General features: G+C 38.2%; 1 protein-coding gene across 2 annotated transcripts in view; it reads left to right on the top strand.

The window, feature by feature from the left end:
• The window catches only part of Oga (O-GlcNAcase), a 41,619-nt gene extending 20,387 nt beyond the window's left edge, over window positions 1-21,232 (top strand). Inside the window, exons 7-12 of one of the 2 annotated variants that reach the window (XM_071656982.1) lie at window positions 7,678-7,731; window positions 8,706-8,791; window positions 9,518-9,714; window positions 13,746-13,923; window positions 16,110-16,308; window positions 20,589-21,232. In XM_071656982.1, the coding sequence (XP_071513083.1) occupies window positions 7,678-7,731; window positions 8,706-8,791; window positions 9,518-9,714; window positions 13,746-13,923; window positions 16,110-16,308; window positions 20,589-20,713 (839 nt within the window). In that variant the 3' untranslated portion in view covers window positions 20,714-21,232. The remainder of the gene's footprint in view (window positions 1-7,677; window positions 7,732-8,705; window positions 8,792-9,517; window positions 9,715-13,745; window positions 13,924-16,109; window positions 16,309-20,588) is intronic. The other variant, XM_071656981.1, reaches the window with a different exon arrangement.
• Window positions 21,233-24,721: the final 3,489 nt, after the last annotated feature.

The raw sequence follows: 24,721 nt of genomic DNA, 5'->3' as shown, positions 1-24,721 counted from the left end.
CGTTAAGAACAAAGGACTGGGCCTTTGAGGGAGTATCCTCATCTGGCCCCCTTCTCTGTTCCTTTTTTTGGAAAAAAAAAACGAGAGGGGAGGATTTCCAGCCCCCCGCTCCCCTCCCTTTTAGTCGCCTTCTACGACACGCAGGGAATACGTGGGAAGTATTCTTTCTCCCCTATCCCCAGGGATATATATATATATATATATATATATATATATATATTATATTTTTTTTTTTTTGGGGGGGGGGGCTTGAATATTTGAGATTTTATCTCCTATAGGTTGGGGACCATTGCCTGAAGGATTTTCCAAGTGTAAGTGGCAGTATACATCTCTCATCTTTGTTTCTGAGAGTAAAGCTTCAGCTCTTCAGTCAGTTCCTTTTATGCATCAATAATAGTTGTGAAAGGTTTTTCAACACATTCTGATTGCAGTTTAGCCCATTTTATATCATGATTTTCTAAATGCAGTTTAGCCCATTTTTAATGGGGATTTTAGCACACTGCAGTTGTCTAGTTGTGAGAGTATTAGTCCCTTAAATAACTGCTGCCCCCTGCCACAAGATATGACTCATCTTTTTGGAAGAGGCAATTTTATCTTTTTCACAGAACATAAGGTTGTCAGCATTCATTACTCTGTCTTTCGCTTTGTTAATTTGTTTTATAACATTATATGTGTCCACTTGCTTTACTGTATTGCTTCTGTTTTTTTATGTCTGGTGGCAGTTTGTTGAATAATGTTGGGTTCTGGATTTTTTTTTTTTTTTATGCTTGTTACACTTTTGATATTTTTTTTCATACTATTCGCCATTTCCTGCATTAGCGAGGTAGTGTTAAGAACAGAGGACTGAGCCTTTGAGGGAAATCCTCACTTGGCCCCATTCTCTGTTCCTTTTATAAGTCTTTTGTTCCACCTGTGCCAATAGGGAATTATTTTTCAGGCTGCTTTCCAAGATTTTCTAGGTGTAAATGATAGTATATCTCTTCTTTATGCATTTTAAGAGCACAGCTTTGGTGATTTCAGGCTTTTTCAATAGTTAATCTCCTTTCCTGTTTCAGTACAGACTGTAAAGGATGTGTGAATTATATTTAAATTTGCAGTATTGCCTACCAAGTAAATGGCTGCCAGTACATACTAGTACTGTATTTATGAGCATATCAGTGCCTTTGAGTTATTTAATTTTTCTTCCGTTGTCATGAAGTTCTGCTAGATCACCCTTCCATGGTTTTGGAAGAGGCATCTGTTGCTTTGTTTTGTTTGCTGAAGGTAAGTTTAACATTATTACTCTAAAGTCATCTATGTTGTTGTCTGACAGTGTGCCTGCCTGTCTGGTGTTCTATACTGCTTTTCATTTCTTCTCTCATTTCGTACCGGTGGAGTTAGAACTTATTCCCAGTGAAAAGCTTGTTTTTGGTGACCCATAGCAAGACTCTGTTACTTTGTAATCTGTATCTTCTACTGACAACATTTTCATTATTTTATTCAGAATTAACTGTGCAGAAGGATAAGAAACTTTGACTGCATTGATGTTAGATATTAAATGAGGAATAGAAGGGGTGTATGCATACAGTTCCATGGGGAACTGTTCTTCACTGAGGGAGACATTGGAAATAGGTTGATTTACATGTTTTGACCTTTTCATAAAGAAGGTGAATATCCATCACCCAGATTGAATAGTTATTCGCAACTTGTTATTATATACTTTGTCACATTCGTCAAATCTTTCCTTTCATTTGTACTTGCTATTTCCCTTTTTAGCAAGGTAGCATTCAGAACAGATGACAGGCTGAGAAGAAGAAAAGACCTCATTTGATTACTTCTGTTCCCTTTTTTTTAACTAATACTTGAGGGTTTGATTTCTGCCCCTCTTAAGTTGCTGCCTTCCCGTGACACGCTGATGTGTGTGCAATATTCTTTCTTTGTTATTCCCTATCAAGTGATTTTGCAAATTCTTGTGTCATGTCAGCATTTTGTTGTTTCCCAGAGCCTCCACAGTCTCATCAATGTAGTGAAACAGCTGCCAGAGATAAAATCTTCCCATGCTGAAACCATGCTACTGAGAGAGGAAAGATCTTCCCATCCTTGAATTGTGTTGTTCTGATTTACTTTGATTATTTTGGTTTATATCATAGGCCTTGCAGGTTTTAGAAATGTGCTATGTCATTGTTATTGTTTGCAGCTTTGTTGGGATTAATTTTCTTCCTCCTTGGTAGAGTTGGGCAATGCAAGTCATTTCAGCTTCCCATGGATGATACCAGAATGCAGTCATTCTGTCCATCTGATAGTTTTTATGTAAGAGGTGATTTGATTTCTTTAGTTCCAGGGGTCTGGTCCAGAGGCAGAGTGCATGGGCATGTTTGTGATGGCCAACCTGTTCTGCTTCCTCATATCAGAACTGACAGTATTCCCACTCGTGAATGTTATGGAAACTATGATGCTTATTGAATCTCTTAAACTTTTCTATACTTGCACCAAAATTTACCTGGCTTGTATCACCTACCTCAGTCTCCAAGTCATTATGTGATGAATAAGCCTTATTCTTGATAATCAATGATAGTGTTGGTATGTTCTTTCGATCTGATCTAAGCAAGATAGTCATTAATTTTACAGTTTTTCACATCACTCCTGCTGCACACTGGTTTAGCTATTAAGTAGTGGCAGACAATGAAAGAGCTTTTTATCTTTATTTTTCAGTGTAGTGGCCATAGTTGAGTGAGCAAGATCTTTCTTTGCACCTTTTAATTTCACACTCGGTGATAGCCTTACACTTAGTACCCCTCTGCGTAGCTTTAACACTTCATGAACATACTCAAATGGCTACCCATACTTTTTAGGCTAGACAATCTGTGACACTAATAAAGGTACAGTTATTCACTAAATGCAACATATTCTTGTTTACAAGCTGACACAGTTGGATAGGATATAAATCAAAATGTAAAATCATTTACTGTGATAGTTATACAATGCATGGTGACTTAGAAAAAAAAAAATATCAAAAAGATTAATTTATTATTAATCCATTCGCTGCAAACGTGGCAGATATATCTCGCTTCTTTTTCTGTTCGTTTCAGTCATTTCACGTATGATTTCCTGGTTTTCAGTTGCCTGCAGGGGTGTTTAGGCAGGATATCTGCACCATCACTACATCTGTCAGTAGTATTTATATACATTTATTTTGCTTTGTCGCTGTCTCCCGCGTTAGCGAGGTAGTGCAAGGAAACAGACGAAAGAATGGCCTAACCCACCCACATACACATGTCAGTAGTACCTTTACCATAATTATTTACAGCATTTATTTAATTACATAGTAATTATCATTATGCTGGAAGGGAAGTACATCATTTATATGCTCCCCAAGCAGAATAGAAAATGTATATAGACAATGGATGTAGATTGAAGTTATATTATGATTAGTGCTTTGTATATATGAAAATGTAATACAGTTACACTATGATTGCAGAGTGATGTGTAAATATTTGGTTGGGGGTGCATCAGTTTCCTGGCTGTGTTACTTCCTGAAAAATTATATACTTGATAATTTCACCACACCTAAAAGTAATAAGGAATACTTCCCATGTATTCCTTGCATGTAGTAGAAGGCAACTAAAAGAGGAGGGAGCTAGGGGACTGGAAGTCATCACCTTCTGTTGTTGATTTTCCAAAAAATGGAACAGATAAGGGGGCCAAATGAGGACATTCCCTTTAAGGCTTAGTCTCTGTTCTTAACGCTACCTCGCTAACGCAGGAAATGTCGAATATGTATGGGGGAAAAATTGATAATGTTATTTTATGTATTTTCTTTCAGTCATGTTTGCTATTTCCCCCATGAGTGAGGTAGCATTCAGATGACTGAGCCTTAGGTGTAAAAGATCCTTTTTTGGCACTTACTGCTGTTTTTTCATATGGAAAGTTGAACAGGAAGGGAAGAGTTCTAGTCCACACTCCCTCCAGACTTAGTCATCTTTTGAAACAAGCAGGAGATACATGGGGAGTGTTGTTTCTCCCATATCTCCAGTGATAATTGATTTATTTATAGAAAAACTTTTGAATGGTAAAGATACAAAGGAAGTAGATTTTTTTATTCTTAACATTGCTGAAACTTGCTGTCATATGATTCTAGAAAAAGAAAAGAATATTTTGTGCATTACATTGAAAGTATCAAAAATATAGAAAAAATTAAGTGTCACAAATGCCACTGCCTGTGTGCCTTTATTTGAGCCTGAATCTTACTTCTCAATTGTTGCAACTGTGACATATAGCTATATGTATATGAGGTCTGTCTCCTGGCACTACCTTGCTGATGCGGGAAACACGGATTAAGTATGATAATGGTAATATATATTTATTATACTTATCTGCTGTCTCCCACGTCAGCAAGAAAACAGACAAGGAATGGCCCAACCCACCCACGTACACATGTATACACATAAATGCCCCTACAGACACATATACATACATTTCAACGTATATAAACATGTACATACACAGACACAAAAATGTGCATTTTCATACTTGCCTTCAACCATTCCTGTCGCCACCCCACCACACATGAAAAGCACACACACACCACTACCACCACTAGTGAAGTAGCACTAGGAAAAGAAAAAAGGCCACATTCGTTCACACTCAGTCTCCAGCTGTCATGTGTAATGCACTGAAACCACAGCCTCCTTTCCACATCCAGGCCCCACAGACCTTTCCATGATTTACCCCAGACGCTTCACATGCCCTGGTTCAATCCAGTGACAGCACGTCGACCCTGGTATACCACATCCTTCCAATTCACTGTATTCTTTGCATGCCTTTCGCTCCATTCTTCCTCCTCCAATTTGGTCTCCCGCTTCTCCTCCTTCCCTCCACCTCTGATGCATATATCTTCCTTGTCAACCTTTCCTCGCTCCTCCTCTACATGTGTTCAAACTATTTCAACACACCCTCTTCTGCTCTCTCAACCACACACTTTATATATTTTTGATATATAAATTCACTATTTTCCACTTTAAGAACAGAGGACTGAACCTTAAAGGGAATATTCTCACTTGACCCCCTTCTCTGTTCTTTCTTTTAGAAAATTATATAGCAAGTTATTGCCATATGTGCCCTCATTCAGGTTAATAAATTGGGTTGTGTCAGTTTGTTTTTTGATTTATCGAAGAATATTGCTTAGAGAACTGGTTTTATTTGGTACAGGGCAGATAACATTGTGTTTGGTTCAGCCTCAGTCTGAATATTTATTTGATAAGCCTGCCACAGTAGTAGGCTAATGTTTTGATATATTTTTATACGTCATAGAAAAAGAGATGGTAAGGCAAGGAATGGTGCTTACATGTGAAATTTGTTAAGTTACTGTATATACATCAGTATTTTCAGATGTACTATATGAAAAGGCACTACTGTATATTTTTGTGTGAATATGGATATTTATGTATGTTTATTTAAAGAGTAAAACATATATAATTGGAGATGGCAATTTATTACATAATTGTACAGTGGAAGGTGTTTATGTTCAAATAGGTTTGTTTTTAATGTGTATCTGGCAGAATTGCATGAATATTTATTCATTTGGGAGATTACCACTCGTGTAGGTAGTTTTGCTATTTTGTTACATATACTATTTGTTTAGTAAAAAAATATTTTTCAAATAGCAAGACTGAGGGCATCATCAGTATCTGGAGTAGCTTGGGTTACAGATTAAAAGTTAGAGGGAGGAAGAGAAAGATATTTACTTTTTTGTTAGAATTACTACTGGTATTTAGTTACTGGTAAATAGTAACTTACTTCTCGTAGATAGTTAATGAAAGACATTTCTTCCTATTGCTTTCATACTCTTGATATTGCATGTTCATATTTATTGATTATGGCTACTTCAGAATGTTTGGGTTAAGTTGCCCATGTGGGAATGTTTGTTCTCTCTGCAGTAGCTTTTGTAAAGTGCAAGCTGAAGCAACCATTTCTCTCTGTGAAATTTATATTTGTCTTGCTTTAGGTTTTTATGAAGGATAAAGCTTGTTCTTAACTGATAATGAAATGTGACATTTAAGATCTGGAAAGGAGAAATTGCTGATATTGTTCTTTGTCCAAGTGATATTTTATTTTTACATTCTGGAAAGGAGAAATTGCTGATATTGTTCTTTGTCCAAGTGATATTTTATTTTTACATTCATCATTATTATATTTGTTATGACAAGAAAATAGTTGTTTCACAGGCTAAAATGTTTGGCAGTTGTTTGTAAATATAATATGCAATGTCGGTGTTTTTTAAAAAAGGCCAATTACTGTTATTTGGTGTCAAAAGTTTCAGTAGGTTTGCAGCTGTTGAATTTCTTCAGTTTCTCAAAGTTAACAATTCATGGGTTCTCAAGACAGGTGCATTCTCTTAATTGGTTACATGGAAGACCATAAGGGATTTGGTCATGGTGCAGAAGGGTTTCTGCATTGGTTTTCACTGTATGTGTTGTATATATTTTAGATTTTCTAAGGAAATAAATAACTGTTGGGTCTTTGTAGTTTGCTTGGAAAGGTATGGTAAGTGAAAAACATGGAAATTTGAGCATTAACCACCTGCATTACCTGAAAAAATTGGCATGTAATGTGTAGAAATATTAAAGGTGGAACACATTTTTACATTTGAATCAAGTTTGAATTTTATTGTGTCAACTTGATTTAATATATGCTATTACATCTGTGCATTCGCTGGGTTTTGTACTGAACATTAGGTATACAATGGGCGAGGTTGAGAAAAAGTATTACATATGTTGGTTCTTCATTGGTTGTAATTGATCAGCTGTTTGGTTCCAGAGAATTTGGTGTTCAGTTAACTTTTGGACAGTTTCATAAGTTAGCTGTTGGTAAGCCCTGACAGCAATAATTACTTTTACAGCAAATAGGAGACCACAGAAGATCTGTTTAGGGCTGCTTTTTAATCAGTGAATTTATTTCTTATTTGTTTCTCTTGAAGTTGAGTAAATTCATCCAGAAATATGCCATTTGTAGGGTTTTTCCTTTAGTTAATATTAAACTATTGAGGAGTGTGTGTGTATTTTTGTTTTTTGTTTTTTCTTAAAATATTTTGCTTTTTAGTACATTTTTAAGTATTGCCCTTTTATTGCAGAGTTAATAGCCCAAAAACTGGTGAAGGGGAGTGGGAGTTAGGTGCCATAGATGTTAATGGTGGTGTGTTGTTGTGTGAAGAATGTTTATTTGCTACCAAAGAGTCCATTTGCTCATAAGTTTGCTTCTGCTGTTTGTGAGTGCTCCTTTCATTCTGCTCATACATACATATGTATATGTATTTATATATATATATTATATATATCTATATATATATATATATATATATATATATATTTATATATATTTATATATATTTATATATATATATACATATATATTCTTCAGCGAGTAGCATGAAAGACCAGAGGCCATTCTGACTTTGCCATTGTAATACTTTATAGGGTGTTCATATATGATGATCAAGGATGGGGATTAGATATATTTTTCAAAATTTATTACTGAGAAAATTAAGTATTCACAATGGCTTATGATTTGAGAGCTGCTGGTTGTGGTCAAAATATTTACTACATAAAAGGAGTTTAGAGGCAGTGAGTAGCCAAGTTACCGACCAACTTTTCAGAAACCAGCTCTATTAATCAGCAACTCTTCTTTCTTTCTCCCTTACAGCTTTGGGTCAGGTTTCACCTCTGGTCAGCAACTACGTTCATGGCAACTATACCTGTACGTAACTCAGCACATGGGTAGTATATAAACAAAAACACTTTCACATATGTGAAAATAAAGTGAATATAAGTAATTTATAGCTAGAGTCAGCCACATGCGCTTGCGACGCGCTTTAGGGCAAGCAATGCGTGCGCTAGCAGGCCCGCGCTTGGGTATTGCGTTGCATTTTGGAGAACTGCAGACAGGTATGGTAAACATCAGTAATTCATCCTGTCTCAGATATTCTTTGACTTGAAGCACAATATACTGGACATTGATTGTCCAATTCCTTTTAATTCAGACCTTTGTAGTTAATTAGTTATGTTTGTGCTGCATGTCCAGGAACATCTGAGGGGTATCATAATAAGGATATTAAAATGATTTTCCTTCCAGATGGTAGAGCATTTCTCTTGTCCTCTGTCTCCTTTTCTTTTTACCTCATAAGTTTCAACCTCATAGACTGACTTGTTTTTCCTAGGAACCTTCTTTATAGCAAGTCAGTTTCATTGAGGGTGTATTGGTAGGTGTGCATTACATAGCTTCTTGTATCTTTATGAACCTTAAACCTTTGTTATGGAGCATGAGGAGACAGGGAAGGAGAGACATGCTCAGTATTCTCAATCACATGTGCGCATCCGGCGTTGGCGCTAGGCAAGGTTAGACAGGGCGCATCTGCAAACTTTGCATTTTCAGACACACAGTCCCATCCCCCTTGCAGCAGCTGCTGCTTATAGTTATGTGGCTGAGGTTAGGCCCCCTTGCAAGTGTCTGGAGCTGCTTATGAAATATGTTCAACTTTTTAGCCTTATGGTTAAATAAGCCTCTCTCTCCATATGTAATTGGTTTCATTCTAGCATTGATCTTAAGTACTAAGGTTCTTAGATAAGCAAGAGCAGGACCTTGTTGGCTGCTCTTAATGATATATGAGCGTGATTAACCCAAAGCGCTGAGTTGCGTGTAGTGAGTGGTTACCATTTGCATCGTCACTTCAGGGTTCAGTAAGGGCTGGCGCGAAGTATTTATGTCTGGCGACCAGGAGCCTTGGATCTTCAGGGGAGGACTGACCGCCGAATTGCAAGTATGTATAAACAAAACTTGGGGTAGGCTTGTATGGAAATCCTGATGATTGAGCTGTTCCCATTCTCAAATGATACCAGAATTTTTCAAACTGGTCATCATGTGCCTTTGAATAGTTAGTTTTATAATTGGTGTCAGGAGGAGATGGAAGTAATCAGGGATTTCACCTTGCCCTACCTCATGCGCGCTGCTCTGCCTTGCAACCTGAGTACCACTTTTCTCGGATTTAAAGTGATGTTGAAAGTAGTTAGCTTTTGCAGGTACAAGAGGAAACAACAAGATTTTTCGTGATGTCACCAGCTGCGCCTCAGCGTTTTACCATCAACTGCGCTTCGGCTCTTTACCATTCTTAGATTCTCTAGGCTCCTTGCAGCAAGCATAACCTTGAATGAAAGGAAAAAAATTGTTTTGCTATGTAATAGGTGAAAATTTGGTACTCAGGTACGCTTTCTCATGCACAACCCAGGGATGAGTTGAGATACACCAGTAATTGTTTTCATATATAGGGATAAAGGCATGTAAATGAAACCTTGATATACAGTGGCTACTGATAACACTGTTTATTTCTTGCCTTTTCACTAATAAGTCTTTATTAAAGTAAATGGGCAACTTGCACATTATTAGAAAAAAGAATGTTTTGTTAAACCTCAAGACTGGAGTATCTCTGTCTTCTCCCTCTCATTTATCTATGAGTGTATTGTACTTATGCTTGTTGCACTGCCCACAGCGGCTCATACCTGTAGACGCAAGCAACGACCTCTTTGTATACAAGGCTCCAGAAGTACCAACAAGACACAGCTACTGCATTCGGCCATACCTGGATGAAGATCAGTCAAAACTTTATAGTCTGATACTACGCACATCAGATGATCGAAGGGACGGTACTTCCCTGTATGCTGCCTATCCAGATCTACCTGGTGACTTGTAAGTAGTAAACACCTTTTTTTTTTTTGTCTCCCGCGTTTGCGAGGTAGTGCAAGGAAACAGACGAAAGAAATGGCCCAACCCATCCCCATACACATGTATATACATACGTCCACACACGCAAATATACACACCTACACAGCTTTCCATGGTTTACCCCAGACGCTTCACATGCCCTGATTCAATCCACTGACAGCACGTCAACCCTGGTATACCACATCGCTCCAATTCACTCTATTCCTTGCCCTCCTTTCACCCTCCTGCATGTTCAGGCCCCGATCACACAAAATCTTTTTCACTCTGTCTTTCCACCTCCAATTTGGTCTCCCTCTTCTCCTCGTTCCCTCCACCTCCGACACATATATCCTCTTGGTCAATCTTTCCTCACTCATTCTCTCCATGTGCCCAAACCATTTCAAAACACCCTCTTCTGCTCTCTCAACCACGCTCTTTTTTATTTCCACACCTCTCTTACCCTTACGTTACTTACTCGATCAAACCACCTCACACCACACATTGTCCTCAGACATCTCATTTCCAGCACATCCATCCTCCTGCGCACAACTCTATCCATAGCCCATGCCCCGCAACCATACAACATTGTTGGAACCACTATTCCTTCAAACATACCCATTTTTGCTTTCCGAGATAATGTTCTTGACTTCCACACATTCTTCAAGGCTCCCAGAATTTTCGCCCCCTCCCCCACCCTATGATCCACTTCCGCTTCCATGGTTCCATCCGCTGCCAGATCCACTCCCAGATATCTAAAACACTTCACTTCCTCCAGTTTTTCTCCATTCAAACTCACCTCCCACCTTCTGGTTTGATCAAATAAGTAATGAAAGGGTAAAAGAGATGTGTTGTCAAAAAAAGAGTGGTTGAGAGAGCAGAAGAGGGTATGTTAAAGTGGTGTGGACATAGAGAGAATTAGTGAGGAAAGGTTGACAAAGACGATATATGTGTCAGAAGTTGATGGAACAAGGAGAAGCAGAAGACCAAATTGTAGGTGGAAGGATGGAGTTAAAAAGATTTTGAACGATTAGGGCCTGACCATGCACAAGGGGTGAGACTTGTGTGGAATAAAGAGAAATGGAACAATGCGGTATACTGGGGTTGACGTGCCACCTTGCTGATGCAGAGGGTGGTGATGCTGTTTCCTGTGGGGCTGGGTAGCACTGAGGATTTATGAAGGCGAGAAAGTATGAATATGTGCATGGATGATCTATCTTTATCTGTTCTGATGCTTCTTTGCTGATGAGAAATGGTAATCCATTATAATAGAATATTCTTTTTTTATTATGATTACAATTATACTCAAAGCCTGCAAGAATAGAGTGAATTGGAATGATGTGGTATACCATGGTTGACATTCTTTCAGTGGACTTAACTGGGTTATGTGAAACTCTAGGGTAAACCATGGAAAGGTCTGTGGAGCCTGGATGTGGATAGGGAGCTGTGGTTTTGGTGCATTACACATGACAGCTAGAGACTGAGTGTGGATGAATGTGGCCTTTTTTGTCAGTTTTCGTGGCTCTACCTTGCAGAAGTGGGGTAGTCCTGCATCCAGGAGGTAGCGCCAGGAAACAGACAAAGAATGGCCCATCCACTCAATATATATAAGAAGAAAGCTGAGAGTAAATGTCAATAAGAGCAAGGTTATTAGGTACAGTAGGGTTGAGGGACAAGTCAATTGGGAGGTAAGTGTGAAGGTAGAAAAACTGGAGGAAGTGAAGTGTTTTTGAAAGCTGGGAGTGGATTTGGCAGCGTATGGAACCATGGAAGCGGAAGTGAATCATAGGGTGGGGGAGGGGAGCGAAAGTTCTGGGAGTGTTGAAAAATGTGTGGCAGTTGAGAACGTTATCATGGAAAGCAAAAGTGGGTATGTTTGAAAGAATAGTGGTTCCAACAATGTTATATGGTTGCGAGGCGTGGGCTATAGATAGAGTTGTGCAGAGGAGGGTGGATGTGCTGGAAATGAGATGTTGAGGACAATATGTGGTGTGAGGTGGTTTGATCAAGTAAGTAATGAAAGGGTAAGAGAGATGTGTGGTAATAAAGAGAGTGTGGTTGAGAGAGCAGAAGAGGGTGTTTTGAAATGGTTTGGTCACATATAGAGAATGAGTGAGGAAAGATTGACCAAGAGGATATATATGTCAGAGGTGGAGGGAACGAGGAGGAGTGGGAGACCAAATTGGAGGTGGAAAGATGGAGTGAAAAAGATTTTGAGTCATTGGGTCCTGAACATGCTGGAGGATGAAAGGCGTGCAAGGAATAGAGTGAATTGGAACGATGTGGTATACCGGGGTCGATGTGCTGTCAGTGAATTGAACCAGGGCATGTGAAGTGTCCGGGGTAAACCATGGAAAGTTCTGTGGGGCCTAGATGTGGAAAGGGAGCTGTGGTTTCAGCTATAGACTGAGTGTGAACGAATGTGGTCTTTGTTGTCATTTCGTGTGGCGGGGTGGCTATGGGAATGAATAAGGGCAGACAGCATGAATTATGTACATGTGTATATATTCCAATGAGTCCACGGGGGAAATGAAACACGATAAGTTCCCAAGCGCAAAATTGTGATCCTTTCCAACATGTGCATATATGTATATGTCTGTGTGTGTATATATATGTATACGTTGAGATGTATAGGTATGTATATGTGCGTGTGTGGACGTGTATGTATATACATGTGTATGTGGATGGGTTGGGCCATTCTTTTGTCTGTTTCCTTGCGCTACCTCGCTGATGCGGAAGACAGCGACAAAGTATAAAAAAATGATAAATGTTTGTGTGTGTGTACCAGTACTACCTTTCTGGGTATCAGAAAAGTTATTGACATTTGCATAGTGAGCCAGCACTTGAGTGGTTGTCAAGTTGCACTCTTCTGACCTAGGTAGCTGTCTTTTCTTTCTGCCTCTCTTACATATGGACCATTGGTATTCTTTCTATGAACATACAATCTCTTGTCATTTGTAGTAATTGACAACACTTAATTCACGCAGCTTATTCTTCGTAACAAGGATTTCCTGCAGATCGTGTTATGCGTTAGCCCTGCCTTTTAGCAAAATGGTAGGAGTAGTAGAAAGAAGTAGTAGGTAGGGACCTTTAGTAGGTAAAGCATTAGGTAGTAGTAGTTAGGTGCATTAGATAGTAGTAGTCCATAAGAACATTTGGAAGGAGCCTCTTCAAACACCACTAGAGTTGCCCTTTCCTTGTGGTCTGTTAACGGTGAGGCACTAAAGGCTAAGCAGCATTGGAGTTCTTTAGTTATGGAGACTGTTTCTATGGCCATCCCTCTGAGGGAGTTCAAATTGGAACAGGCATCAGAGAGATAGATAGATAAATACACATACACACACAGACTATTCCGAGGATGGTTGGTGTGTTGGAAATGAATTGTTACAAGGGCAATGATTGGCATGAGGTGGTTTGATCGAGAAAGTAATGAAAGGGCAAGAGGCAGTTGTTTTAAGGGTGTTTCAAAAAGCTGAAGGTGTGCTAAAATGTTGGTCATATGAAAAAAATGTTTGAGGAATGGTTGACAAAGAGGATATATGTGTGAGAAATGGAGGGAGCAAGTAGAACAGGGTGACCAGATTAGAGATGGAAGGATGGAGTGAGAGAGATTATGAGCTATCGGCAACCTGAACATGCAGGTGAAAGACATGCAGGGCTACAGTGAACTGGAACGATGTGGTTAAAAGGGATCAACATGCTGTCCTTGGACTGAACCAGGGTTTTTTATGCATCCAGGATAAACTTTGGAAAGAGTATTTAGGGCTTGGTTGTGCATAGGGAGCTATGGTTTCATGTAATTACACTTGACAACTAGAGAATGGAATTAAGTGGATACGACATCTATCAGTTCCTGGTGCCACCTCGCTAACATTGGAAACATAAGTCAGCTCATAATCCAACTCCTCCCTCCATTTCTTGTATTTCACCTGATCCTTTTACTCCATTCTCCTCCCAGTCTTCCATCCCTTCATTTGGTTGTGATTATGCTTCACCTCCATGTCTTTTTATTCCCACAGGACAGTTGGAAGCTACTTAGAAGCTCTTAAAAATGAAAATGCTAAGGATGTAATTGTAATGGTGGTAGAAGATGAGTGGGGTGATATTGTGGCTTATGGTTCAGTTGCTGGCAATGCAGTTGAGCACACTACCCTTGAGGCAGCCTATCGTGAGCAGATTAGAGATAAATACCCAAAGGTGAGGGTTATTTCTGTCCTTTTTTATATAATCATGCAGCAATCACTTCATTTGCTCACCACTGACATTAAACTGAAGCTTATGAAGCTTATTTTATTTCCCTTTTTAAGATGTCCACAAAACCCTTATAGGAGTGTGATATTAAACGTAAAGCAGTCATGCATATGTAGCTACAAGTGAAGTAGTAAGAAAATACATATATTCCTAAAGTTAAGACACTAAATTATTAAAAGTATAAACCTATTTGTTCTTATAATTTAAATCTGATGGGATGCAAGTGTCATGGTGTTAATTGCTTTTCATTCCCCAATCTGACTTGCAAGAGAAGTGTGTGGCATGTTTAAGGTGGATGGTGAGTGGCGGGATCAAGTTAATTTGCTAGTGAGAGAGAGAGAGAGAGAGAGAGAGAGAGAGAGAGAGAGAGAGAGAGAGCTGTATGCATGTTACTTGCAGGGAAGGATTGCGATTGATTGGAAGATGTACCCTAGAAAGTGGCAGGAGGTTAAGAGGAAGATTCAGGGGCAGAAAAGAGAGATCACATTAGAATTAGGTGAGTGAGCATCAGCAAAAATCAGGGAGAACAAGAAAATGTGGTGAAAGGAGTATTATCTTGTAAGGAAAACAAAAACGAGAGCAGATGTGAACATCAGTGAAAGGAGGCACATGGACAAGTGGTAATAGGCAGAGATGAAGTGAAGCGGAGATAAAATCGGTGCTTTCAAGGAATGTTGAATGTGTTTGATGATAGGAAGGCAAATGTGAGTGTTACTAGTACATAAAATGAGAGAGTTATGTCAAGTGATTTTGGTGAAAAAGGTTGTGAAAGTTTTCCATATGATGAAATGTGGGAAGGCTGAGTGGATGGTATTGCAGTTGAATTTCACAAGTGAGTGAGTGACTTTCTTGTTTTTGGTTAGTTAGGATTTAAAGTGTCTAGGATTATCAAGTTTGTATGGGTCATGATTAGATGCTAGAGGATTGCCAGATAGCCTGTAATAATATCATTAGGGCAAAGGGGACAAAGACGAGTGTTTGAATTAGAGGCACAAGTTTGTTGAACATACTTAAGTTGTTTGGAAGAGTGATGATGATTTAGATGATGATGGTATGCACAGAGGATCAAACTGGGGAAGGATTGTGGTTTCAGGAGTGGTATAGAATGTTTGTATCAGATGTTTGGCTTGAATATGTCAGAAATACTCAAAGAAAAGGGATGATTTGTATGTGGCATACATGGATCTGAAGCACATAAATCTACAAGCTCTTCACCATTCCCATTTACAACACCGAACACCCCAAGTACACCAATTATACCATCAACTTCCACATTACTCACCTTTGCATTCAAATCACCCATTACTATAACCCAGTCTCGTGCATCAAAGCTGCTAACACACTAAGCTGCTCTCAAAACACTTGCCTCTCATGATCTTTCTTCTCATGACCAAGCTCATATTCACCAATAATCACCCGTCTCTTTTTCCATCCAATTTCACTTTTACCCATATCAATCTAGAGTTTACTTTCTTAAACTCTATCACATACTCCCAGAACTCCTGCTTCATGAGTAGTGCTACTCCTTCCTTTTGCTCTTGTCCTTGTATTTGTATTGTATTGCTCTTGTATTTATATTTTATCAATATTTATGTATAATAATCTTGGTGGGAGTATCGGAGCATAAGACCACAAAGAGATCAGTTGAGTGCTCCATTCCACCCCTCTCTCATCCTCCATGCCTTTTTGGCCTTACAGCTCATGGCATAAAAACATTGTGTTTAAAAACAAGATGGCTAATGGAGAAGGGAAGGGAACCTGTAGGAAACTTGGTACCCCCTGATAAGAATCCTTTCAGAGGCCCTGGCGCAAGGGACAATGTGTTGGCATTGGACAAAACCTGGTTATGTAAAATGGCAGGGGGAAATTGCAGAGAGGTCCGTGGGCTTCATCATGAATGGGGAGTTTTGGTTTTGGTGCAGTACACATGTCTGCTAGAGAATGGATGTGAGCAATTGGGGCCATTTCTATTTGTAGGTTCCTGCTGTTACCTTGATGATAATGGGAATTGCAAACAACTGTGAATGAAAGAAATGTCAAAAGATTATGATGTGTGGTATTGGTAGTAGTTAACACATACTTTTTTCTTTTCCCTTTCTGACCAAGAATATTAAGAATATAAATATCTGCAGGTTACTCGAGAGGAAGGGATGATGCTTACCCCCTGTGAGGAACTCCTTGCATTATTGACCTCTGAACCTCAGCCTCCACCGAAAGCTCTCGTTGCCTCCCATCCTGCCAAAGTCTCTTTTGCTTGTCTTCTCTCAGTTATTGATGAGTCAATTAGCAAAAGATTACTAACTTGTATGCTTGCATCAGTTAGAGCACGGGGTGAGTATAATTAGAAATGTTTCTTTGTTCTGTAATTTTTATATACCTAAGTGTCTTATCCCTGGGGATAGGGGAGAAAGAATACTTCCCACGTATTCCCTGCGTGTCGTAGAAGGCGACTAAAAGGGGAGGGAGCGGGGGGCTGGAAATCCTCCCCTCTCTTGGTTTTTTTAATTTTCCAAAAGAAGGAACAGAGAAGGGGGACAGGTGAGGATATTCCCTCTAAGGCCCAGTTCTCTGTTCTTAACGCTACCTCGATATTGCGGGAAATGGCAAATAGTATGAAAAAAGAAAAGTTGTGTGATCTCATTTGCGTTTTTTTTTTCTCTCTCAAGCAAGCCTAAGTATTTTTCTGTTCAGAATGGTCAGATGACTCATAAAGAACATTCTTCCTTACCATAGATTTAATATATATATTTTTCTTTTTATGAAATGCCTAGTTGAGCTCAGGCATTTTTATAAATAGGAAAAAGAAATGTGCTTGTATGTGTGGAAGCCCATGTTTTGGTGAAATGACTGTGAGCATGGGTAGATATGCATATAGATGGATATACCATAATGTAGTGAAACATTTATTTTCCATACTCTGCTCTTTCAGTGTAATAGTAATCTATAAACCGACTGTGGTGGTAGATGGGTATATAGATAGATATGATATGGAAACATATTTCCATGCTTTGCGCTTTCCCAGTAATAGTAATCTATAAAACATCTGCTTATAAGAGCAAGTATTCATGTACAACAATGACGATAACTTGCAATCCTGTGGTGTAGCAGTTATCATTCCTGACCGTGACCTATTCACTGGCTGCCCAGGGTTGAGTTCATATGTTTGAATCCTTGTTGTGGCAATTAGCCCACAGTCACCCCAGCTGTTCATCCACCCCTAAGGGTTGCTTGATAATATAGGTACTTGGCTTTGGCTAGGGTATATGTACATATTTACTTATGTATTATACTTTGTCGCTGTCTCCCGCGTTAGTGAGGTAGCACAAGGAAACAGATGAAAGAATGGCTCAACCCACCCACATACACATGTATATGGATACACAGTCCACACACACACATATACATACCTATACGTCTCTACATATAAATATATGTGCACACTCAGACATATATACACATGTACATAGTTCATACTGTCTGCCCTTATTCATTCTCGTCGCCACCCCGCCACACATGAAATGACTGCCCCATCCCCTTGCATGTGTGCGAGGTAGCGCTAGGAAAAGACAACAAAGGCCACATTCGTTCACACTCAGTCTCTAGCTGTCATGTATAATGCACCAAAACTACAGCTCCCTTTCCACATCCAAGTATGCAGTCTGTTGTGGATTAGAGAGCTTGGGAAGTGAGTCAGTTGTTGTTCGCTGATGATATAGAGTTGGTGGCTGATTTGGGTGAGAAACTGCAGGAGCTGGTGACAGTTTGGTAAAGTGTGTGAAAGAAGAAAGCTGGGAGTAAATGTGAATAAGAGCAAGGTTATTAGGTACAGTAGGGTTGAGGGACAAGTCAATTGGGAGGCAAATTTGAAAGGAGAAAAACTGGAGGAAGTGAAGTGTTTTAGATATCTGGGAGTGGATTTGGCAGTAGATGGAACCATGGAAGCAGAAGTGAATCATAGGGAGGGGGCGAAAGTTCTGGGAGTGTTGAAAAATGTGTGGAAGTTGAGAACGTTATCTTGGAAAGCAAAAATGGGTATGTTTAAAGGAATAGTGATTCCATCAATGTTATATGGCTGCGAGGCGTGGCCTATAGATAAAGTTGTGCGGAGGAGGGTGGATGTGCTGGAAATGAGATGTTTGAGGACAATATGTGGTGTGAGGTGGTTTGATCAAGTAAGTAATGAAAGGGTAAGAGAGATGTGTGGTAATAAAAAGAGTGTGGTTGAGAGAGCAGAAGAGGGTGTTTTGAAATGCTTTGGTCACATGGAGAGAATGAATGAGGAAAGATTGACAAAGAGGATATATGTGTCATAGGTGGAGGGAACGAGAAGTGAGAGACTATATTGGAGGTGGAAAGATTGAGTGAAAAAGATTTTGAGTGATCAGGGCCTGAACATGCAAGAGGGTGCAAAAAATAGAGAGAATTGGAACGATGTGGTATACTGGGGTTGACGTGCTGTCAATGGATTGAACCAGGGCATGTGAAGCGTCTGGGGTAAACCATATATATATACCTCCCACGTTTTCCCTGCATGCTGTAGAAGGTGACTAAAAGGGGAGGGAGCGAGGGGCTGGAAATCCTCCCCTCTCGTCCATTCGTCATCGTTGTCATCCCCCCAGGCGATGATATTCCCTCAGAGGCCCAGTCCTCTGTCTTAATGCTATCACGCTAATGCGGGAAATGGCGAATAGTGTGAAAGGAAAGAAAAGAAATATATATATTTATTTTTTTATTATACTTTGTCAGTCTCCCGCGTTTTCGATGTCATGATATATTGCAAGGTACAGTAATACAGGACTTGCTGGTTTCACTCGCTATATTTTAAAATGGAAAGATATTTATAATGTAACTGTATAACGAATCCCTTTACTTTAACCTCAAAAGGACTTTAATTCACAAAGAATGTTATACCTGTGGGAATTTGTGCTTTTGCTCAGATAATGTATCATTCATAATGGGGAGACTTAAAGGTGTAGCTGGATTTATTTTGAGGAGGAACCCAGGCATTCTTATTCAAGGATGCCTTTTCCATTTAATTCATCCTACTGCCCAGTAATCAAGAGCTTTTGATTGTTACTTTTGTTTGGATAAACATCTAAAAGACAACATGAGCTGCAAGTTCACCTTCAGAAATATGGAGTTAACGGTGAAGAAGCTAATTAAACATATGACTACTAAGTGGCTGTCATTTAAGGATACCTGACTAGAAAGAGAAATATGATTACATGTCCCAAAAGTACACTAGCAAAAAGACTGGGGTGTTCCCCAAAGTACAGTACATCACCATTATCATACCAGGAAAAGATAAAGGTCATGTGGTCAAACAGGTAGCATCTAAGAAGCAAACCTCAACTCAGGATTCCTCTTAACTTGGTGATTTTGGGATAAAGAGAATTCAGAAATTTCAGAATTTATGGACTAAACTTCTTCCTTTTAGTAGTTCTAAATCATTTGCTTACATTTAACAAAGGTAATCTGGCTGTAGGAGAAGCAGTTCGTGAGATATATAAAATAAGAATTCTGCCAACAGAATTGTATGGGAAATTTTTTTTACTAAGATTAGGGCTGATACAAAATACACTTCATTACTGGTTTTGTAATGAGATGACTAAAAAGGTAAATTGGATACAGTCAGTATACTATAGGACCTAAAATCAAGCAGTATATTGAAAAAGAGTGATTTTAGATAATAGTTCAGATATTGACATTTCTCTACAATTAAAAGAAATTTTACTATGTTTCATACAACTACGTAGTCTTAAAACTTAATATTTAGATCATGAATTACTTGAAAATGCTGCTGAAGTTTTAGACTTAGCATTGAGAGGAGCAGCAAAGTTTTCATCAAAGAAATATAAATCTAGTTTCCCATTTCTTCTAAAACAAAGTAATGTTCCTAGATTGAGACATTTTATTGATGAGAATTTTTCATTAATTAAATAGGTAGTCTTACAGATGAAATACTGCAATTGGAAAGAATTGATGAAGCACGGCATTTGATATCACATTTTAAGACGGGAAGAATTAGATACAAAGTGCTCATACCACAGCAATGCTGATAGTGAATGCTTTTTTAGTCAAGTAAAGAAGCATGACAGATTTTGACCAAAATTTTCTAATTCAGCCTTAATGGTTCCATTTTCTGCAATTCCACTCCTAGGCATTTAAAATGCTTCACATTAATGTTTTATGCAAAAAGGATTAGTAAGCATGTCAGTGTACTTGCTTTGTAATGATGATATAAGATTTATATTTCATTGGTATATTAGTTATGTATGAACAGGAGCACTTTGAAAAATATGGCATAATCATAAACTATACAAATTTAGATATCATAGACATTTACATTCTCCCAGTTGTACAGATCTCAACAAACATGTAATGGTGATTATAAAAGGTTTACTATTTGCTGATTATATTATTAAAGAGCCATGAGAGATGTTCATGGGAAAAAATTTTAATTAAAATCATGATCTGTATTTCCATGCTGCACTCGCACCAGTTTAGGAAATATAACAGTAGCAAAGTAGTTTGGTTATTAGAAATGTGTAGTAAGGTTAATATTCTACATGTACTTTAGTTGCCCAGTCTAATTTCAATTTTTTTTCTAGGGATATTTGGAGGACATTGTAGTGTGAGTGTGGGAGAAAAGCAGATTTTGGAGCTATACAGTCGTCATGGGTTCTTGGAGGTCACCACACAGAGTACAACGCTTTACTTGGGAAGATCTTTCTGATGACCTTCATCGCCTGACATGAATGTGAGGCGCTGCTAGTACCTGCTGTGTTGCAGCCTCTTGCAAGAGAGTACTCTTCCCAGAACACTTTCTATGGTTATCTTTGGTGTCATGCCATTTACCTTGACCATTTTCTCTGGTCATCTTTGGTGTTAAGCCTCTGACCGATCTCATAACAAATAGTTTTCCCCCATTTCGCTCAACTTCCACACAGTGTCTTCAATGCCAAGTGCCAGAAGTGATCTGGAAGTGAATAATCAATCCTGAGGCTGTCTGCATTCAGTTTAAGCTATTGCAGCTGTTAAATGTGATATTTATGTTGACAAGTTGTTAGCAAATTTGATAAAGATGTTTCTGGTCAAGGAATTTAAAATATTTCTTTTTAATCACTTTAGTCTTTGCCAACAATTTGTTTACTTATTTTTTACTTTTTAGTCATGTATAATATAGAGTATATTTGAATATATGTAGTCATGTAAAGTTAACAGATTTTTTATAAATAAAATTATTCTATAATAATTGTTTTTGGAATATCCTTGGGCTGTTATGATGAGTTGTGCTTAATTTTTGTCCCACATTTAGTAAGATTTGCTCGGATATTTTTTATCCACGAGTGCTATCTTATAAGGTAGGGATTCTCAAACAGGGCTCAGGTGGGTTGCAATATGACAAACTTCTATTAGTTTTGCAATAAGGAGACTTATCTGCACATTGCAGAAAGTACTTGTAATTAAGCGTATTATGCTGTGGCAAATACGGCGGTTGGAGAGTATTTGAAATTTAATGCCAATGTTGGGTATGGGCTTGTCATGCACTTGTGGTATATGTGGTGTGTAAGCCAGAGGAGGCCTTTAAAATATGAGTAGCTGTATGTGGTATGTTGGGATGATTTTCTTCTCAAATCATAGGTTGTATTTTGACTTTTTTTTATATGAATGCTATGAGGTTTTGGGTTAAAAACAGATTTAAGAATCCCTGCTCAAAAGTTTTGACTTCAAATGAGCTACATCATTACGGACAGCTGAGTTGAAGAGGTAGGAGTCTTACTTTAAAGGACCATCCACTTTGTATGTGATTCCAAACAATACTTTCATTGTTTTTAGAGTAGGAATATATTATCTTGGGCATCCTTATAAATTCAAAACCTAACACTGTTATATATAGCACTTGAATGTAAACCTTGTTGTCCGTAAATGGTGACCATTATTGGATGCAATATGATTCCAAACAATTTTCCCATTGTTTTATTAGGTAAAATTATTAGTTAACTTTGTCAGGGAGAATAAGAAAACTATGCAGGAGGTTATTGGTGTGAGAAAAACAAAAAATTGGAAATTACATGGAAGGGGTAAAGAGGGAAGTTTGAAGCAATGGATTGAGTTCTTGAAGAATTGTTGAATGTGTGTGGTCTTAGGGTGGCAGATATTGGAGGTTTGTGACAGGTATGCAAAGTGAATTATGGCAAGTGTTATGGGGAACGAAAGAAGAGGTGGAATCCTTGCATAAGTTGAAATGTTGCAAGGCAGCTGAAGGTGAAGGCATTGCAAGTGAATTTCTTAAGTGGTGTGAGAGTGTGTTTGGTTAGCAAGGGTTTTCAGTTGATGTAAGGATAATTGCGAGGTATATGAGGAAAGGGGTACTAAGGTGAGCATTCAAATTACAAAGGTATGCTGTGTTTATCTGGTGTTTTATGTATGAATGATGATAGAGTTTGGGAAGGTATGCACAGAGGATCATGTTTGGGTGGAAGAATGTTGTGTCAGTAGTGGTAGAGGATGTCTGGATCAGATGTTTCGTAGAATGTGAGAAATACTAAGGGAAACTAGGACTAGTATGTGGCTTTCATGTAACTGGTGAAAGGTAGTGACTACTGATTTGGATGTTTAGTGGAAGGAAAGCTACTGGAAACAGACAAGTTTTTTCTTATCGAGAAAGTAAGGCATATGTGCAAATAGGTAGACAGAAGAGGGAGTAGCCTCCGGTGAAGGAAGGTCTGCAGCAGGGGTTTGTGATGTCACCATGGATGGCTGCTTAATCTGTTTATGGATGAGGTGCAGTTGGGGGTAAATGCAATGGTCTTGGACAGGAAATGAGTTATCTGCAGTCTGCCGATGACACGTTGCTGTTGACACGAGTCGAATGAGAAACTGCTAAATTTGTTGGAGAGGTTGACAAAGGATATGTCAGAAGTGGAGAGGACATTGGGAGGGGGCAGACTAATATTTCCTGCTGTTGTAAGATGTAATATCAAGTTCCATGCTTCATCTAGTGATTTGATTGTTTTCATAAGAATAGGGAACCTAGTCCAAGATTTCACCGATGAAAAAACTGCTGCTCCTCTTGATGCTATGTCCACGTTTTGAATCATCGTCAGGTAATTCCTGTTCAAATTCTTGAAAATGTGTAGCATATATTGACATAACTTCTCACTTCAATGTACAGATGTCACAATTTCAGAACTCTGTATGAGGAGTAAGGAAACCCCTGTTGAGTTGAAATAGCTGCTCTCAAAAAAAAAACTACTGAACAACACTCCAGAGTTTGGGAAGCAGACTTTGTGATGTTTATATAATTTTTTTTTATATGTAGAGCAAAAGAAATTTGTACAAATAAACATGGAAAAGGATGTGTTTAAACATGAGTCATCTGTTCTTGACCTTGCTTAGCTCACTTGGAAAATGGCGAGCATGTCTGAAAACAATAGAAAGGGAAATAAAAGTAAAAGTTCATATAGCACAACATATATATATATATATACAGGAAAATGGGTACTACCACAAACTATGATATTCTAATTTACTATAACAAAAATGGAGGAGAGGAGGCTGAAAGTGATTTACTTCATTGTTGGAGCATTTTTTTACAAAAACATATGACAGACATGGTATGGAAGTTTGAAGTTGCAGTAGAAAAGGAAGATCCTAGAAACTTGAGGATAGGAAGCCAATTAAAGGAACAAAATATATTGTTATACAAAGAGAACAAATAGAAATGGCGAATAAGATGAAAAAGAATATTCCTAGTATGAAAGTAACTGGAAAAACATTAATGTTAAAAGTTGCACTAAAGAAAATATGAAATAAAGTTGGAGGTACGAATAAATTGAAACCAAAATTGTACGAATTATTACTAAAGAGCGAGGCATGTTTAAGTGCTTTAAGTATATGTCTAGACAATGTAATAAAAAAAAAAGAAACTGAAAATTGGATGTGGTCAGGAAGAAAAACTATACAAAGGGTAGCAAAATCGAAAGGAATGGAATTAAGACCTAGTGCCGTAAAAAATTAAGCTAAAGTGTTGCATGGAAAGTAGTTTACATATAAAAGAAGGAAAACCTTAATTATATCAGTAGACTTCAGTAAAGCCTCTGATTCAGTAAAAAGAGGAAACCAATTCAAATATTAATGTAGAGTACATCCAAGAATTATTGATGTAATCGTGCCAAGGATAAAATGTATATAAATTACGGAAGAAACAAGATGGACTTGAGCTTAACAATTAGAATAAAACAGGGTTCACTACACTCTTTAAATAAATTACTATAAAAGTACTCAGCAACTGGAAATTTTATGAAAAGGATTTTGAAGATGGTAAACTTTAGATAAACACACTTCTTTGCAGATGATGAGTTGCTATTGGTGAACACAGAAGAAATGATTAATTAATGATATGTTTAAACTTTGAAAAAAGATAAGAGGAATATAACCATATTCAATATGAAGGAACAACCAGAGAATATTGAAGAAATAAATGTAAATCAATATGTTAAAAATCTGTGAATTAGAAACATTAAATTTCCAAAGACTGAAACAGCTACTTTACCAGGTGTAAAATGCTGCATATAGACAATTCCTAGAAGCACTGAAATAAGTCAAGGAGGCCACATTAGGAGGAGAAATGGGTGCCTCAGCTCTGGAATCATGAATTTCAGGACAGATAATGTATCTATTGTATATAATGAATGAAAATGGGAATACACTACTTAGAAGAATAGGACAAGAAATGAGA

Source organism: Panulirus ornatus, chromosome 64 (genome assembly GCF_036320965.1).
Source record: "Panulirus ornatus isolate Po-2019 chromosome 64, ASM3632096v1, whole genome shotgun sequence".
Classification (NCBI taxonomy): Eukaryota; Metazoa; Arthropoda; class Malacostraca; order Decapoda; family Palinuridae; genus Panulirus; species Panulirus ornatus.
Note: the sequence above shows the minus strand (reverse complement) of the source record. Positions and strands in the feature narration are given on the sequence as shown.